The sequence below is a fragment of the Taudactylus pleione genome, unplaced genomic scaffold, assembly GCF_031769625.1.
Source record: "Taudactylus pleione unplaced genomic scaffold, aTauple2 ptg000547l, whole genome shotgun sequence".
Classification (NCBI taxonomy): domain Eukaryota; kingdom Metazoa; phylum Chordata; class Amphibia; order Anura; family Myobatrachidae; genus Taudactylus; species Taudactylus pleione.
In genome coordinates, this window is record NW_028284949.1 from 1,069,440 (window position 1) to 1,089,872 (window position 20,433).

Consider the following 20,433-nt stretch of genomic DNA (forward strand, 5'->3'; position numbering starts at 1 on the left):
CTGGACTTTTGTCCAGGAATGATGATGTTCGTCTGTGCAAGATGACGTTTTGCCTCGTTCTGAGTTCCGTTTTTTTGGAGGGAAGAATCCGAACTCAACATGCAAACTCGAACCTATCCGAGCCTGCACATTCCTAATATATATATATATATATATATATATATATATATATAATTACAAATTAGCAGTTTGGTTGTGGCTCAGATCTTCCCCTCAAGTTCGGATCTCAAGACAGGGCAAAATGTCATTTTGCACGGACATATTGGCCATCCAGCTTCACCAACGTCCAAGACATTACTGCTAGCACAAAGAAACCTAAACCCAATTCCAATCCCCCTAGTGCCGTAACAAGTTATAGTATAGGTATGGCCATCGACCTTCGATGGTTTTGAAACGGTCAATGGTCTATTGCTGATCACAAGTGTTGTTGCCATCAATGGCGGTGGCCTAAAATGTGAGATCTGCGTATGCACAGCACTCTTGCCAGTAAGGTGCTTAAAACCATCTATCATTGATGGTAGAGCCATGGCCATCACTACAATAATAAAGATAAACATTTCCTGTTATCTTCTTTCAACTAAGAATAGGAAACACTCAAATCACACGTGTCCTCAGGCTCTGCAATCAATGCCGCACCATCGATGGCGGCGACCTATGCCGGGAAAACATCGGCAGCGCTGGACCGATGGTTGAGGTCTGCGCCCACTTCACCAGCGATGGTTTCTATTCTACATCCTTCGATGGCGTCTCTGTCCCCCGGGGACAGGGTGACATGGTGAGGATCGTGGGTTTGGCGGTTCATGATGATCACACACCGATATAAGCACGGGTGAGTGATCTGTGCTGAGTTTTGGTAGCGGCGGCAAAATTTGGCATCGGAGGCGGACTTTTGCAGCCAATCCTGCATTGCTCTCGTCACACTGACGTCACGTGACCCGCAGAAACAGGAAGTCAGGTGACCGCACACAGAGCGGAGAGGGTCGGGTGGAGCGCTCGGGGCGAGACGAGAGCGGCTGCGTGCCGGGCTGCATGGAGATTCCCCACCTCCCTTCCCCTCCGGCACTGGAGCGGATCAGGGAGGCGGGGCCTGGTCTGGAGAGAGGCGCCATTGATGTTACTGGCAGCATGCGGGTAATAATGACAGTATCAGCCCTTATTGCATGTCTCTATATTTGTATAGTGTGAGTTACAACCATGCTGAGCCATACTCCCTATACTTTACTATAGCCTCATTATGCAGCATGCGTTGGCGTATCTCACTCCCCCATTGGTTATTGGTGGTCCTGTACCATATATATATATATATATATATATATATTTATTTATACCAGTCACACAGTCTCCTATCCCACATATACCCATTCAGATGTGTCCTGCTTCATCGTTGCGACTCGCCGCACGCCCGCGAATGTGCATGTGCATCTTGATTGTTGCCTCAATCCATGAGATTACTGTGCCGTACGCAGCGAATCTCATGTTGTGATGCGCGCACACATTCGCTGCAACAGCGTCAAAGATGAGCGAGGACACATCTGTAAACGGGAGGATTCTACTAAGTGCAGGTTTCCGCTGTACACTGTAGGTAATTACAGGAGGAAAGCACCAAAGGGGTGCAAAGCAAAGAGACAGCGAGGTTCCCTTCCCGGATAACCGGCGTTATCTTACCGTGTGAGGTTCTCATGGCGACTCCAGGGCTGATTGATTCTTTCCCGCACTGGGGGACTGTGACCCTCCATGCTGGCCATGTTTATTGGGAATGTAGTTATACTGTTTTGTTAACAGAGTTCAGTAACAAATACAGTGATAAGGATCCCTACATCTGTATGTAATATGGCATGCTTGCCTACACTACCAGAACGTCCGGGAGGCTTCCCGAGTGAAATGGGCGACCGATAACAATACTTAAGCAGAATCGGGGCACCGTGGCTCTGCCCCCGCTTGCTGCTGATAATCATGCCATTGTGTTACATGGCCTGGGCCACAATTGTGCCTTTACCGCCCCCTCCCCAGCCTTACCCTCTTTACTGCACCACGTCCCACACACAGAGCCAACCTGGCTGCCCCCTCCCGGAAGAGGCAGCTAGTAAGTTGGCAAGTATGGTTTGTAGTATATACAATCTCCTATCCCACATAGACACATGTATTCTATCAGTGGTGGGCAACAGGTGTGCTCCAGAATATTGCTCCCAATTTTTGTTACAAGGCAAAACATAAGACTGAACAGGAGTAGCTGACTTACCCTTGACTTCCGCTGTCCCTCCTCTTGTGGGCCTCAGAGTTCTGGAGGCTACGTAAGGGAGGTCTAATGGGCAAACAAGGGATATATGAGGAGGTCTGATGGGCATGTAGGGGTGGCCTGATAGCCATTAGCATCAGACACCCAGTAGCCATCCCCGTGTGTCAGAAGTACTGAACCCGACCCAGAGCCCCATCACTGTGCCTCCACCTCACTCACTGATACATGAGAGACACAATGACCAGAAGATCCTGGAACTCACCAACAAGATCATTCAGCTGCTGACTGGAGAGGTGACTGCTGGGAATGGGACATTATACAGTAACACCAGGGAATGTGTCTGGGTGATGACTGTATCCTTGTGTGTGACAGGTTCCTATAAGGTGTGAGGACATCACTGTTTATGTCTCCATGCAGGAGTGGGAGTATATAGAGGAACACAAGGGTCTGTACAAGGATGTGATGATGGAGAATCACTGGCCCCTCACATCACTGGGTAAGAGGAGAGTTTCATGTATCACAAGGTTTCAAGGGCCACCAAGATGCAGTATATTTGTAGAAATAAAGGTACAAGGCACAGACCATTGCTGTATGCAAGATTATATTCACTTCCTGATAGACAGAGAAGTATAATACAGTGGGAATATAGGATCTGGAAAAGGGGAATCGGTATGATTTACTGCCGGCCGCAGGCAAGAAAGAGGCAGGGTGCTGACAGGTGCAGGGTGCTAGAATGAACATAGACAGGGGACGGTAGATGCAAGTTCTACACCTGGTGGCTGACACACGTCAGGACACGTGGTGCCTGACACACAGCAGGTAATAATAATATTAGTTTAAATATATGTATATATAAAAGTAACTGTATGTGGATTATGGTAATTTCTTCTTTAGGGTCCATATGCTCCACAGGGAGACCTTGGGGTGTAGGTGGTGGATCAGGAATCCGAGCACCACGCAGTTACAGTTTTTTAGCTCCCAGGATGCACTGGTTCACTCTCCCTATACCCCGCCCCCGAGCCAAAGACACCTCAGTTTCGTGGGTGCCCGGCCGTAGTCGGTCACCATTACGCAGGGTGCCAGAGGTGGACCTCATGGCCTCCCGACACAATCACAAACTGCCAATGTACGGGTCCAGAACAAGAGATGCCGAAGCAACCATTGTAGACGCATTTTCAGTGAAGTGGACCATCCAGTTTGAGTACCTATTCCCTCCAGTCTCCCTTCTTCCTCAAGTTCTTTGGAAGTTCAAACAAGACGGAGGCACTGTCATGCCGGTGTCTCCAGCATGGTCCAGACGTCATTGGTACTCAGATCTTCAGAGTCTCTCCATCGACACTCCGATCCTGCTACCTCAACGACTGGGCCTGTTGCCTCATGGTCCTTGCCTTTACCCGGATCTGGATTGTCTGTCTTTGACGGCGTTGCTCTTGAGACATCCCTCCTGATGTCCAAAGGGTTCTCTAACTCTGTAGTCAAAACTATGCTCAGAGCGCTTAAGCCAGCTTCTGCTCGGATCTACCACAGAGTGTGGCACACATATTTCCAATGGTGTCATCCCGGAAAATACGACCCCCAGGTGTATAGAGTTTCCAGAGTCCTGGCTTTCCTTCAAGCTGGTTTGGACCTTTTACTCCGCCTGGCCTCACTGCAGGTGCATGTCTCTGCTCTGTCAGTGTGGTTCCAACAAAGTCTTGCTCCGCTACTGGATAGCCACACCTTCCTCCAGGGTGTCCTCCGGATTCAACCTCCCTTTGTCCTCCCCAGTGGCTCATTTAGTTTTGGTGGTTGTTCTTCAGGCCCTACAGGGTCCTTCATTTGAACCACTAGATTCGTTAGAACTCAGGTGGTGAACAGCTAAGACTCCTTTACTTTTGTCAATTGCATCTACCAGAAGGGTGTCAGAATTGGGGGCGCTCTCCTGTCGCTCCCCTTTTCTGATATTTCTCTAGGAAAGGGCTGTGCTTCGTACTCGCCCTGGGTTCCTTCCTAAAGTGGTTTCTAGTTTCCACATTAATGAGGAAATTATTGTCCCAGCCTTTCAATCACTGGACCTCTTGGCAGGTGAAGCCTCTTTGGATGTGGTCCGCGACCTCAGGATTTATGTGGACCGTACCAGTTCCCTCTGAAGATCGGACTCCTTATTTGTGCTCTATGGATTTCACAAGAAGGGGATGGCCAGCCAATAAATAAACATTGGCTAGATGGCTTTGTATGACTATCTCAGAGGCTTACATGCAGGCAGACCTTCCTGTTCCGGCTTCTGTTACTGTTCATTCTACTTGGTCTGTGGGTCCCTCGTGGGTAGTTTGCCGTGGCGCCTTGGCTGTTCAGCTTTGTAAGGCGGCCACGTGGTCTTCTGTCCAGACCTTTCTCAGATTCTATGCCTGTAATACCTTCGCCTCTCAGGATGCTTCCTTTGGGCGCCGGATTCTCTTCTCAGTGCAGGAGTGTCTCCTCCCTTGAAGAACTGCTTTGGGACATCCCCAAGGTCTCCCTGTGGAGCCTATGAACCCAGAAGAAGAAAATAAGAGTTCTGGTAAGAACTTACCTTTGTTAACTCTCTTTCTTCGAAGTCCATAGGGTCCACAGGGCACCCGCCCTGATGCACCTGGCTTCATATGGGCTATCCTGATGGTCACCAGTTTCCCGTCTCCTTCTCTGTGAGTGTGTTTCTTGAGTGTACCAGTCTTCCTTCTCTCTTCTCCTTCTCCGGGCCTTTGGCTGATTACCAACTGAGGTGTCTCTGGCTCGGGGGGGGGGCGGTGTATAGGGAGAGTGGATCAATGCATCCTGGGAGCTTTAACTGCGTGGTGCCCGAATTCTTGATCCACCACCTGCACTCCAAGGTCTCCCTGTGGACCCTATGGACTTTGAAGAAAGAGAGTTAACAAAGGTAAATTCTTACCATAACGCTCATTTTTGCAATTAAACTCTAATGCATACACACACCTTCCTTAGTACTAGTACTTAGTACCAAAACTAAATGTTTTGATAGTCATGTTTAAAATCATGACCTGTGTGTTTGGATTGTAACACTGCTCACTCCTCTTGATTGGCTAATCTTGCCTATGTAGAGAGACATTCTTTCAACATGTATATCGATGTGCGGTGAGTGATTATTATTGTGATCTCATGTTTGTGTGTTTGATGAATGTACATCTTGTGTGTACTCTCTGCATTTGGTTGCGCTAACAAAGACGGTCTTGGTGTTAGCTCTGGGATAGACGTGAATGTAGATGTGTGTAATGTATATTAATCTGATGGTGTACGTTTTATGCTTTAGGCTCGTAATATAGGTGATGTGATGAAAGTTCTTGCTGGTTAATGAGTTGTTGTGCAGTCCTGTACACCGAAATGATACAATAAAGTTATCTTCTTCCTACTATTGAGGCAATGTTATTGTCTATGTTTAGTCCTCCAGGATGCAGGACACTGCGACCACTGCTAGAACACAGCAGTAGTGATTGGTTTACATGACACATTATAAAAACTACACATAACCCATTTTCTTTATTATAAGAAGTAGGTCCGGCAGCTCCCGCAATGTAGATGACCCGCCTACAGTGCAAGAACCCATCTATTATCTGATAATCACATATATACAATGTAATCAGTCACTGTGTGTCTCCTACAGATGGAGCCAGTAACAGAAATACCCCAGAGAGATGTCCCCGTCCTCTTTATTCCCAGGATGATACAGAGGAGAATCACAGTGTCCCACAGGAGCATCAGGTAGGTGGGATTTAGGGTCTTGCCAGATGACAAAATCCCAAAGAGACTTCTTTCTATATAATCTTTAGAGCTGCTTTGTGGGTCTTATATACTTATACTTTTTTCTCTAAAAGCCCTGACTTTTCCAATACATTTATGCATGCATATATATATATATATATATATATATATATATATATATATATATATATATATAAATAAATCAGATACCAACATAAATTATCTGAACTTGGTAACGGCTCTGCTTTATTACAATCCAGGCCCGGTTATGGACTGAATCACAAAGTATGTGATAACAGAAGGATATGAGAGCGCTTCAGTGTAATATGTCTTAAATAAACATAATGAGAACTTCTCTTATTAGATCACCAATGCAATGTGATCTATAATAAACCACAAGCTAAGTGATGACCAGTTTAGTAGATTGCCTGACTTAGGCATTAGAAATTAGGGTTTATGTGAAATCTCCAGAGCCAGACAAGGCTAAAGCTCTATTTGGTCCAGTGTGTATCCTGAGCTTCTAGGGAAGATCTGCTGGTTTGCTAGGGCTTAAGCAGTCACTGCAACACATGACACAGAATGGGAGGCAACCCTACGCGTTTCATCGCTCACAAATCGTTCAGAGAGATATTCTTTTGTTTCCTCTCACTATTTTATTAAAGTATTATGTTGTGGATTACTTAGGGTGAAGACCTGACTGTTTTTAAGAAAGAAGATATGGAGGAAGAAGAGACGTATGTGATGGTTGATCAGCAGTGTAAGGAGGAGGAAGTCCCTACAGATATCATCACACGTGAGTAATAATCAATAAGTACAAAGGACCTGTCGGGAAAGGACGCAATAGCTGCATCTTCTTCGGACGCAGCTCCTTTGCTGAAATACGGTAACGCTGCAGGAGGCGTCTTGCGTAAATAGACGCCTCCTGCTGGCTTCTGTGATCTGCAGCTGCGTCTGAAGTCGCATCATCGGGACCCCTGCTTGAACATCGGTCATCTGAGTGATCTTCGGGTTACTCAGGATGGCCGGTGCTTTCATACATAAGGAGCTCGCAGGAGATCTGCACATGTACAGGACAGATCCTGCTCATGAATTCATTCTCCTTAATCTGTCACTACAGAAATCTTTTCCTACACCCTCCTCTGTCACTACAGTCTAATGAGTGAAATGTATATGCATAGTTGGGGAGTCAGGAGCCATCAGCCCCTATTATACTCCTGCTCTCCTCCTCGCATCATGTCATTGTGTGTTACCAGCCCAGAGATCTGACCAGTCTCCTCCCCACACTCTCTGGTGTATCTCATACATCAGGAGCCATCAGCCCCTATTATACTCCTGCTCTCCTCCTCACATCATGTCACTGTGTGTTACCAGCCCAGAGATCTGACCAGTCTCCTCCCCACACTCTCTGGTGTATCACATACATTAGGAGCCATCAGCCCCTATTATACTCCTGCTCTCCCCTCACATCATGTTACTGTATGTTACCAGCTCAGAGATCTGACCAGTCTCCTCCCCACACTCTCTGGTGTATCTCATACATCAGGAGCCATCAGCCCCTATTATACTCCTGCTCTCCTCCTCACATCATGTCACTGTGTGTTACCAGCCCAGAGATCTGACCAGTCTCCTCCCCAAACCCTCTGGTATATCTCATACATCAGGAGCCATCAGCCCCTATTATATTCCTGCTCTCCTCCTCACATCATGTCACTGTGTGTTACCAGCCTAGAGATCTGACTGGTGTATCTCATACATCAGGAGCCATCAGCCCCATGAAGCATATAGCATGTAATAGGTGTGTGATTTTAAATGATGCTGCTACAAGTTAGCAGGATTTTTTAAGATCCTGGGCAAAGCTAGTAAGGGGCACAGTATGTTACTGCACAGAGAAACGGTCCTACTAAAGTGGATATTGGTGAATTCTTCGGGTAATCGATTGATTGGAGGCTTCTCTAGTTAGAAGCAGAGATAGTCTCACTTCTCAACTTCAGATGCTCCTTTACCTATGGCCTTGGTATCGCCTACTGATACCAACCATTAGTGGGGGTAAGGGGACAGATGAGTCTTATGAAGATGATGTTCCCTGTTTTCATAAAACAGTATATTAATTGGATATGCGCTCAGACAGAACAGTATTATGATGCGGGTGGGTACTTTTTAGGAAACCGGACTAATGTTTAGCTCTTTCCCTGCAACAGCTGGTCGGCATGCCCGGAAGTGTTACTTGGAATATGGCTGCCAAAATACAGGAGGCGTTAATTACTATTTTTGTCTCCATAAAGGGGATCATTATGGTCAAGGTGGATTAAATTGAATGTTTTAAATAATAAAATGATATACTTTATGGGGGGCAGCACAGAGTCAGACTAGTGTCCAGCCCAGAACAGGGTATATATGAAAGTATGTTTTGATGCATAAATAATTTATTAATGAAATTAATAGTGGCACACCTGTCAAACCGTAATGCAGGGGTCCTAAGGTGAGCACAGAAACCTCCAATGTAGCAGAAGGGCAGGTAAGGACCCCCCATTGAGGGGTTATGATGCTGCTTGAGAACTAAGACATGGGGAGCTGTTGTTATCCCCCATCTCTTATGGTCCAGTAAAGTGGGTTACAGGAGCGTCTCCAGTACCCAAAGGTTGTATGTAGCCATCACACATTAGCCCTGCCAGCAGATGGATGTACAGTTGCACATCCTGGCTTCAACTGAATCCAGGAGATGCACTGCCTCCTAGCAATCCAGCTGTCCCGGGATCTGGCCACTCATCCCGTGGAGCCAACTTCAACGTGAAGATAGAGCCAGAGCAAGATGAAAGATTAAATCTACCACACTTAGGGGCACCATAGCGTAGAACTTTAGTCTATTCTCCCAGCTGTTCTTTGTTGAATTCTGTCTCTGGAGTCAACGCTCAGCCTGCTACCCAGCAGTACTGATCCAAAGTAATTAAATCAAGAGGAACCAGCCACTGCCACCAGGTGTTGCAGCAGCTATTGCAAACACTAGTAAGTAAGCAGTCCCAGGATTTTGGTGAAGGGTCCAATCTGGTGATGGCAGCAGATAGTCTCTTACAATTAGTGCACAGTTGAGTCTCTTACAATTAGTGCACAGTTGAGACTCACAGTGGTGAGTGTTTGGTGGCCAGTTACCACCACTATCGGTAAGTGGTGGTAATGCTTTTTGGGAAAAATGACTGCTATAAGTGAAGCTACCATTCCTGGTTCTGAAAGCATATTACATGTGGGAATATTGTTCACCATGCTGTCTTTTCTGGTCAATTGAAGCTTTGGACCTATTAGCACCTTGGCATAATATGGCTGGACACTAATAAAATAAGTCCCACAATCTTCTGTGCTAGTGGTCAGCGCTAACAGTCTCAATGCTTCCATTCAGCTGGCTGCCCTGGTGACTTTAAGTATCAGCAGGTTTATGGTATAGATCAGGCCTGGCCAACCTGTGACTCTCCAGCTATTGTACATCTACAAGTCCCAGCAAACCCTCCTACCGATAAGCTGGTAAAGCATACTGGAACTTGTAGTTTCACAACAGCTGGAGAGCAACAGGCCTGGTATAGAGTCTACCTGCAGATCCCACTTGGTGATATTTAAGAACTGCGTACAAATACAGGACATACATTACCCGAAGTGGCAAGTATTGTCAAGGGTGCATGCCAAGCCTACTTACATGTTATTCTCAAGTAGTATATATACAATATAATCAGTCACTGTGTGTCTCCTACAGATGGAGCCAGTTACAGGGATACCCCAGAGAGATGTCCTCATTTTTCCCAGGAAGATACAGAGGAGAATCACAGTGTCCCACAGGAGGATCAGGTAGGTGGAATTGAGGGTCTCACCCAATACTAAAGTGGTTTGTACTATATGATCTGTAGAGCAACTTTGTGTGCCCTTATACACTGATATTCTTCTTTTTAATCTCAATTAATAAAATCAGACATTGTCAAACCGTTATTTCATTGTCTTTGGGTTCATTAGGGTGACGATGTGACTAATATTAAGGAAGAAGATATAAAAGAGGAAGAGGAGACGTATGTGATGGGTGATCAGCAGTGTAAGGAGGAGGAAATCCCTACAGCTATCAGCACAGGTGAGTAATAATCATTAAGTACAGAACAGTCACATATTCTCCTTGTTCTGTCACTACAGCCATCTCTTATCCTACACCCTCCACTGTCACTACAGCCATCTCTTATCCTACACCCTCCTCTGTCACTACAGGAATCTCTTATCCTACTCCCTCCTCTGTCACTACAGCCATCTCTTATCCTACACCCTCCTCTGTCACTACAGCACTCTCTTATCCTACACCCTCCTCTGTCACTACAGGAATCTCTTATCCTACACCCTCCTCTGTCACTACAGCCATCTCTTATCCCACACCCTCCTCTGTCACTACAGCAATCTCTTATCCTACACCCTCCTCTGTCACTACAGGAATCTCTTATCCTACTCCCTCCTCTGTCACTACAGCCATCTCTTATCCTACACCCTCCTCTGTCACTACAGCACTCTCTTATCCTACACCCTCCTCTGTCACTACAGCAATCTCTTATCCCACACCCTCCTCTGTCACTACAGCCATCTCTTATCCTACACCCTCCTCTGTCACTACAGCAATCTCTTATCCTACACCCTCCTCTGTCACTACAGCAATCTCTTATCCTACACCATCCTCTGTCACTTCAGCCATCTCTTATCCTACACCCTCCTCTGTCACTACAGCACTCTCTTATCCTACACCTTCCTCTGTCACTACAGCAATCTCTTATCCTACACCTTCCTCTGTCACTACAGCAATCTCTTATCCTACACCATCCTCTGTCACTACAGCCATCTCTCATCCTACACCCTCTTCTGTCACTACAGCAATCTCTCATCCTACACCCTCCTCTGTCACTACAGCAATCTCTTATCCTACACCCTCCTCTGTCACTACAGTAATCTCTTATCCTACAACCTCCTCTGTCACTACAGCCGTCTCTTATCCTACACCCTCCTCTGTCACTACAGCAATCTCTTATCCTACACCCTCCTCTGTCACTACAGCCATCTCTTATCCTACACCTTCCTCTGTCACTACAGCCATCTCTTATCCTACACCCTCCTCTGTCACTACAGCAATCTCTTATCCTACACCCTCCTCTGCCTCTGTAACTACAGCAATCTCTTATCCGACACTCTCCTCTGTCACTACAGCCATCTCTTATCCTACACCCTCCTCTGTCACTACAGCCATATCTTATCCTACACCCTCCTCTGTCACTTCAGCCATCTCTTATCCTACACCCTGCTCTGTCACTACAGCCATATCTTATCCTACACCCTCCTCTGTCACTTCAGCCATCTCTTATCCTACACCCTCCTCTGTCACTACAGCAATCTCTTATCCTACACCATCCTCTGTCACTACAGCCATCTCTTATCCTACACCCTCCTCTGTCACTACAGCCATCTCTTATCCTACACCCTCCTCTGTTACTTCAGCCATCTCTTATCCTACACCCTCCTGTCACTACAGCACTCTCTTATCCTACACCTTCCTCTGTCACTACAGCAATCTCTTATCCTACACTCTCCTCTGTCACTACAGCAATCTCTTATCCTACACCCTGCTCTGTCACTACAGCAATCTCTTATCCTACACCCTCCTCTGTCACTACAGCAATCTCTTATCCTACACCCTCCTCTGTCACTACAGCAATCTCTTATCCTACACCCTCCTCTGTCACTACAGCAGTCTCTTATCCTACACCCTCCTCTGTCACTACGGCAATCTCTTATCCTACACCATCCTCTGTCACTTCAGCCATCTCTTATCCTACACCCTCCTCTGTCACTTCAGCCATCTCTTATCCTACACCCTCCTGTCACTACAGCACTCTCTTATCCTACACCTTCCTCTGTCACTACAGTAATCTCTTATCCTACAACCTCCTCTGTCACTAAAGCCATCTCTTATCCTACACCCTCCCCTGTCACTACAGCAATCTCTTATCCTACACCCTCCTCTGTCACTACAGCACTCTCTTATCCTACACCCTCCTCTGCCTCTGTCACTACAGTAATCTCTTATCCTACACTCTCCTCTGTCACTACAGCCATCTCTTACCCTACACTCTCCTCTGTCACTACAGCACTCTCTTATCCTACACCTTCCTCTGTCACTACAGCAATCTCTTATCCTACACCCTCCTCTGTCACTACAGCACTCTCTTATCCTACACCCTCCTCTGTCACTACAGCAATCTCTTATCCTACACCTTCCTCTGTCACTACAGCACTCTCTTACCCTACACCCTCCTCTGTCACTACAGCAATCTCTTATCCTACACCCTCCTCTGTCACTACAGCCATCTCTTATCCTACACCCTCCTCTGTCACTACAGCAATCTCTTATCCTACACCCTCCTCTGTCACTACAGCAGTCTCTTATCCTACACCCTCCTCTGTCACTACGGCAATCTCTTATCCTACACCCTCCTCTGCCTCTGTCACTACAGTAATCTCTTATCCTACACCCTCCTCTGTCACTACAGCCATCTCTTACCCTACACTCTCCTCTGTCACTACAGTAATCTCTTATCCTACACCCTCCTCTGTCACTACAGCCATCTCTTATCCTACACCCTCCTCTGTCACTACGGCAATCTCTTATCCTACACCCTCCTCTGCCTCTGTCACTACAGTAATCTCTTATCCTACACTCTCCTCTGTCACTACAGCTATCTCTTACCCTACACTCTCCTCTGTCACTACAGCAATCTCTTATCCTACTCCCTCCTCTGTCACTACAGTAATCTCTTATCCTACACCCTCCTCTGTCACTACAGCAATCTCTTATCCTACACCCTGCTCTGTCACTACAGTAATCTCTTATCCTACACCCTCCTCTGTCACTACGGCAATCTCTTATCCTACACCCTCCTCTGCCTCTGTCACTACAGTAATCTCTTATCCTACACTCTCCTCTGTCACTACAGCCATCTCTTACCCTACACACTCCTCTGTCACTACAGCAATCTCTTATCCTACACCCTCCTCTGTCAGTACAGACTAAGGGAAAGTATCTGCCCAGTGTAGAGTCCACAACTGTCATCTCCTTTTTGACTTCTGCTCTCCTTCCAACATCATTTCATGGTGTGCGATCAATTCATTTGCACTTGCACTGTAGCATTTTACATACATCAGTATTAGAGACACGATCATAACGTAGTGATTCAGTCACTTGCCATTATTCAGGATCCTCACCTGTTGCTGTTGCCCATCTGTGCCTTGCTCCTTTCCGTCCGGATGTTTCTCTCTGCTCTGGCCATCATCATTCTGTTGCTATTTCCTACACCAGGGCTTGACAAATTTTTCTAAAATCTTGGAGCCAGGATGAAATTGTACGAGCCAGACCGCCCCCACATACCCCCCCCCTCAAAAAAACAAAAAATTACAGGAGTAACGAGCACAGCTGTGTGTGTGTTATGCAACTGTTATATACACTATACTAGTCCACAAAATGGTCACAGTTGAATGGATACAGTAAAATGGAGGCCCCCTCACTGCTCTGCACAGCTCCCCTGCACCACCCTCCAGTAATAGCGGACCACATTTCACATAAAACAATGGTCCCAGAAAGTACAACTAAAACCCCCTCCCCTCATGGTCACGCCACTATCCCTCTGAAGCCGCTCCGCAATACCTGGCCACGCATAGACCATACTACCGGAGAGCTCTATGCAGCTGGAGATAGGAGACAGTAGACAGCCGGGACGTACAGGAGGATCAGCGTAGACTGGGACATACAGCAGGGATCCGAGCAGGCCAGGATGGTGAGTCGTCAGTGAGGGCCGGGACAGACAGAGGCACAGCAGGCACCCCAGGCGACACTCAGCACATGCACTCCTGTGCATGATATGAACACCGCAATACTATAGGAACGAATCTCCGCCAGAGCTGAGGAAGGATCTGCTTCCTCCCTCATTGCAAAATCTGGCAGCCATGGCAACCTGGCCCCCGGGATTTGTCGAGCCCTGCCCTACACTGCCTTCTCCCCTGTCTCACTACTCTCCTTCCATCTCCATACTGAAGCTTCAGCCTAAATTAGTAGCCAGATTCTGGCGGTGGGGCTTATACTACCTGAGAAAAACCAGATACTACCATGACTCCACAGGGAGAACGTTGAGTGGTGTTGATGCATGGATCAGACTTGCTGCAAATTCAGCTCACAGCCACTTTGCTTCCAAGGCTCCAGTGGTTGTGTGAGAGCAGTGACTTGATGAGTATTGTGGTTGGACAATGTCACTGGCTGATGTGGCTCACTGTACTGTGAAGCCAACTGGGCAATGTGTTAAATGTCTCTCACCATAGTCTTCATTTTGAACGGAGCTGTCCAATGTAAACAGTGCGATTGGTAGTGCAGGTGTTCTATTTTAAACCGAATGCATTATTTGCTTTTTGTACATTTATAATTCATACTTGGACAACTTGCTCCTCAGTGTGTAATTATCTGGTTATTTCTGTACTTTATTTCCAGCAGAAGGATGCAAAAGCTGGAATACCTTTGAGGGACATCTTCATTTGTCTCCAGATTGTAAAATAGAAGATAACGACATCACACAAGAATCTTCTGGAGAAAACACCATTATCCTAAATATACATGACAATGCAGATATAGCAGCTGAATGTTCTCCTGATAACTCAGATACAGTTATGCATTGTACAGGTCATACAGACGGTGCCATCTTTCACTGTTCTGAATGCGGTAAAAGTTTTCTACACAAGTCAGTCTTTGTCAGACACCGGAGAAGTCACACAGGTGAGAGGCCGTTTCCGTGCTCTGTGTGTGGGAAATGCTTCACACAAAAATCGGCGCTGGTTAAACATCAAAGAACGCACACACGTGAGAAGTTATATCAATGCTCACAGTGCGGGGAATGTTTCACACAGAAATCAGCTCTGGCTACACATCAGAGAACTCACACGGGGGAGAAATTATTTTCCTGCTCAGAGTGTGAAAAAAGTTTCACTTGGAAATCAGCCCTTGTTACACATCAGAGACATCACACGGGCGAAAAACCATTTCCATGCCCTGAGTGCGGGAGATGTTTTTCCCGTAAATCGCATCTTGTGCTTCATAGGACAACTCACACAGGTGAGAAACCATTTCCGTGTTCTGTGTGTGGTAAAGGTTTTACACAGAAATCAGCTCTCATCACACATCAGAGAACTCACACAGGGGAGAAGTTATTTCCATGCTCAGAGTGTGGGAAATGTTTTACTTGGAAATCGCCACTTGTTGCACATCAGAGACTTCATACGGGTGAGAAGCCGTTTCCGTGCTCCGAGTGTGGGAAATGTTTTAGAGAAAAATCCGTTCTAGTTAAACATCAGAGAACTCACACAGGAGAGAAGCCATTTTCATGCTATGAGTGTGGGAAAGGTTTTACCCAGAATTCAGCCCTTGTTACACATCAGAGATCTCACACTGGGGAGAAATTATTTCCGTGCACAGAGTGTGGAAAATGTTTTTCCAAGAAATCAACTCTTGTTGCACACAAAAGGTATCACACGGGTGAGAAACCCTTTTCATGCTCTGAGTGTGGGAAATGTTTTACAGAGAAATCCGTTCTTAATGAACACCAGAGACTTCACACAGGTGAGAAACCATTTCCATGCACTGAGTGTGGGAAATGTTTTACATACAAGTCTTGTTTTTATAAACACATAAGGCTTCACACAGGTGAGGAGCCAATTCCATGATCTGAGTGTGGTAAACGGTTTCAATATAAATCACATCTGGTTACACATCAGAGACATCATTCAGGTGAGAAGCCATTTCCATGTTCTGAGTGTGGGAAATAATTTACATATAAATCAGATTTGGTTACTCATCACAGAGGTGAAGAACTATAACTAGGCTTTTAGATTGTGGGAAATTGTTTATAAATCAGTTCTTCTTATATATCAGAGAATTCATAGAGGTGAGCTTGGGAAATGTTTTGCCCATAAATCTTATATGTATACACATCACAAAAAAGCAATTTCCAGAACCTGATAAACCTGAAACGGTGGCAGCAATACTGGAAAAATATTGTAAAAGCTGTTTATTTTCTAAATATAACTTATAAATAGATGCAGAATACCTTCACTGTATTATTATTATTATCATTTATTTATATGGCGCAACAAGTGTTCCGAAGCGCCTTACAAAGTACATAAATAAGTAACCAGTGACTTACAATACAATACACATTGCTATATTAGCAACCTTTACGCCCACATAAGCAGCTGAGTGTTGGTTGCCCTAGTGGGGAGTAAGAGATAAATTAAATTACAGTAGGGAGAAGCACAAGAGGGTAGAGGGCCCTGCTGGAAAGAGCTTACATTCTTTAAGGGAGAGGCAGACAAACAGGAGTGACACAGATGGGGTAGGCGGGAAGATATGATGTCATTATTTACTTTATATTGTCATGTTCTCTATTTTCTCCGTTTGAATCTTGTGTATTGTTTGCCTTACTCATTCTGCGTTACCTCGAGTTTAGATTAACCACTTATTTGATACTGTAATTGTTCCTGCTGGCTCCTGTACTGTGTTGGCTATTAACTGTTGACATGTATGATCAATTGTATATTTTTGTTATTCAAATGAGTGACTCCAATAAAAAAAAGAGGCATACATACATTTAGAGTATCTATTTAAAGGTATATTGACATCACTGAGTTACGGAGGGCAATTTAAAGTTCCAGTCACACAGTATATTAACATGTTTTACTTTACAATAATTACCATCCGCAGACATTGGTTGGAATGTGCGTTTATAACAAAAGACTAGAAGAGATCTCTCGTGTGGAACTTGTTGAATTTTCATTAGTCTAGTAGCTATCGGCATCACAGCCCAGTAATAAAATACCTCATTGTCATTACAGAGGGTCCTAATTAATATATAATCCTGGCAATGGGCGATCAGGACAGATGTATCTGAAATGCGGTGGGAAAAGTGATTGGCGTTCTTGGGAGGCGGCTACTAGCGCACGCAAAAATTACCCATTTAGAGAGTGTATTATGGGTGTGTCAGTGTAAGTGGCCTCGTTCACAGATGGTGGCACTTGCATGAAGACCCTGCGGCTGCTGGAGTGTCCCCACTAATCTGCGAATGGCGGTTGGGACTCATCATACAAGTCTAAAAGCCTGGGGGAAAAGAATTCTATGAACTCCACCTATCCTGATCGAAGCATCTGAAAGGCATCTACTATCTGTGGAGAGTGAGGGCAGGACAATATCAACATCAACACCTTTAGAGCAGTGGTTCTCAATCGCAACACTCAAGTTTTCCCAGCAGGCCATGTTTTTAGGATTTCTGTCTGTGGAAGCAGGTGGGATAATTACTGGCCCAGCAAAATAGCTTTGCTCACCTGTGCGTGATTAAAGACATCCACAAAGCATGACCTGTTGTGGTACTTGAGCAATGGAGTTGACAACTTGCGCTCTAGAACAGGCCTGACTAACTACAAGTTCCAGTATACCCTCCTACCGATCAGCTGGTAAAGCATGCTGAGACTTGTAGCTTCACAAAAGCTGGAGAGCCACAGGTTGGCCAGGCCTGCTGTAGAATATAGTATGCCGGAGAGGTAGATAAGCTTTGGTAATAGAATCAAAAGAGAAAATATGTAAAGTGTGAGACTTCAAGATGCACTCCAGGGTCTCCTTGGAAAGTAATTACTCCTTAATTATAATTAAAATATAACCTTTAATAACTATTCAATTAAGATCACAGACAAAAATTAAAAAGTAGATAATAAAGAAAGTGTTGAAAGAATAGAAATTGTGTATTAATAATAATAAGATTAAAAAAACATTCTGCGGAGTCACTCTTCTATTTATATTACTCGCTCTGTATTATTTAAAGTCCTTATATAAAGACAGGTTCATTTATATGTTGGTGTAATAACAGAGCAATTGTAACATTGTAAACTTATATTGTTTCAATGTTACTAGGTCCACAGGTGATGTTTATATAACTGTTTCCTTTTCCAGACAGTTTATTACAGATATATAGATTAGGATGGGGGGAGATGGTAGGTAAATTTGTTAATAATAATATAACATGAATAAAAGATGTTTTATAACATTCCTCAGGGTTTCCTGCGCTATTGTAGCGCTGCATTAGCGCGCTACAATAGCGCTCGAGTCCGGAGTACACGGGACTCAAAAGAGAAGCGGCGGCGGGCAGTGTCAGACCCGCAGGGGACATAAATAGTTCCTAGAGGCTGCTCACACAGACGCCAATAACGGCCGTAGATAGGAAGGGGAATTAGTAGCGGCGGGCAGTGTCAGAACCGTGGTTGCATTCCCACACTGCCTATGAAAGATATATAATGGGTCCCCCTTCCTATTACTAGGCGGGGAAATTTATCTGCAATAACCGAAGGGTATGGGACATTGAGAAAGATTAATTATACCTTAGATCACCATCATATAAGGTGAAAATACATTCTACAAATAGATGCTATCCAGTCACTGTGGAGAATGACTGGAGAAATAATATGTGTGTGATATTATCTCTAAAGCTGCATACACACGTAAAGATTTTCTGTCCAACCATCTACCTAGTTGATTGGTTGGAATGAAAATCTGGTAGGGTATGAAAGCAAATGACAATCAGCAATTTGCTCCTAAATGCCGGAAAATGGACTAATTGTTTAGATCAAACAATTAACAAAACTGTCTGACGGCCATTTTCACCTGTTTTCTGGCATTTGGGAGCAAATTGCTGATCATCAGTTACTCCCATACGTTACCAGATTTTCATTCCAACCAATCAACTAGTTGGATGGTTGGACAGAAAATCTTAACGTGTGTATGCACCTTTAAGCTGCATACACACAATGATTTAGTAAATGAACGATTTTAGTAAACGATCATTGTTAATTTTTTCAAGGGAAAAATGAACGAAAATCGTTTACTAAAATCGTTCATTTACTAAATGTAATGAATTATTTTTTTGAACTACAAAACGATCTTTGCATATTCCCTTACTGAAAATCGTTGAGTTGGTCAGTCTGACTGATAATCGTTCATCGTTTTAACACAGAAAGTGAACGATTTTTTCAACGATTGAACGATATCGTTATCGATAATCATTAAAAAAATCGTGTGTGTATGCACCTTTATTGTTAGAGATATTAATAAACAAGAAACCCTGAGGAATGTTATAAAACATCTTTTATTCGTGTCATATGATTATTAACAAATTTACCTACCATCTCCCCCCATCCTAATCTATATCTCTATAATAAACGGAATCGGTAGGTAATACCGCCGGCCGCATGGCCGGCAGTTTGAATTCCGGCAACGTCAGGCCGACAGAGGAAGAGATCCCGGTAGCGGCAGCCCGACAGCGCTGGAAATCCCGATCGTCCCCAGGTAAGTACTAACTAACCTACCCCCCTAACCCTAACCCTCCCATAGGGGTGCCTAACCCTAACCTCCCCCCCAGCTGCCTAACCCTAATCCCCCCCTTCCAAGCTGCCTAAACCTAAGTCCCCCGGGGGGTGCCTAACCCTAACCTCCCCCCGGGGTTGCCTAACCCTAACCCCCCTCTTCCCCTAGCCTAACCCTCCCGGGGGGGTGCCTGACTCTAAGTCCCCCCTGGGAGCCGTAAACCTAACCCCCCCCCCCCCCCCCGCGTGGCTGTCTCTCACGGCGCCCGGCATCCCTTCGACCGGGATGCCGGGTGCCGGTCTCCCGGCGTAGGGGTAATGACAGGCGTCTAGATTTTAGACGCCTGTCATTTAACCCTAGCCGGGATTGAGGAGTTGGGAAGCTGGCGGTCGGCCGCCGGCATCCTAAACGTATACCGTAATAAACTGTCTTGAAAAGGAAACCGTTATATAAACATCACCTGTGGACCTAGTAACATTGAAACAATATAAGTTTACAATGTTACAATTGCTCTGTTATTACACCAACATATAAATGAACCTGTCTTTAGAGGAAACAGTTCTGCTTAACTATACTGATGAATCACATCAACAATACATGGATAAATTGATGTGAATATCTAAGTGCTAAACATCAGATGGTTTTGTAGACTGCCCCAACTAAGAGACATATAAGGACTTTAAATAATACAGAGCGAGTAATATAAATAGAAGTGTGACTCCGCAGAATGTTTTTTTAATCTCATTATTATTAATACACAATTTCTATTCTTTCAGCACTTTCTTTACTATCTACTTTTTAATTTTTGTCTGTGATCTTAATTGAATAGTTATTAAAGGTTATATTTTAATTATAATTAAGAAATAACTACTTTCCAAGGAGACCCTGGAGTGCATCTTGAAGTCTCACACTTTACATATTTTCTCTTTTGATTCTAGCAGCAATTAGTGAGCTAGGTAGCACCATTCCCTCTATGGTGGTTCTAAACAAATTATGGAATATATACCACGTTGCA

General features: G+C 44.9%; 1 protein-coding gene across 1 annotated transcript; it reads left to right on the plus strand.

Annotated features, from left to right (window-relative positions):
* Positions 1–793: 793 nt before the first annotated feature.
* Positions 794–16,656, plus strand: LOC148500726 (uncharacterized). Its single transcript, XM_088451370.1, has 7 exons — positions 794–1,131; positions 2,654–2,732; positions 5,874–5,971; positions 6,656–6,764; positions 9,711–9,802; positions 9,965–10,076; positions 14,511–16,656. Exons 1-7 carry the CDS (start codon positions 1,030–1,032, stop codon positions 15,734–15,736), a joined length of 1,818 nt encoding a protein of 605 aa, XP_088307496.1. The 5' UTR covers positions 794–1,029; the 3' UTR covers positions 15,737–16,656.
* Positions 16,657–20,433: the final 3,777 nt, after the last annotated feature.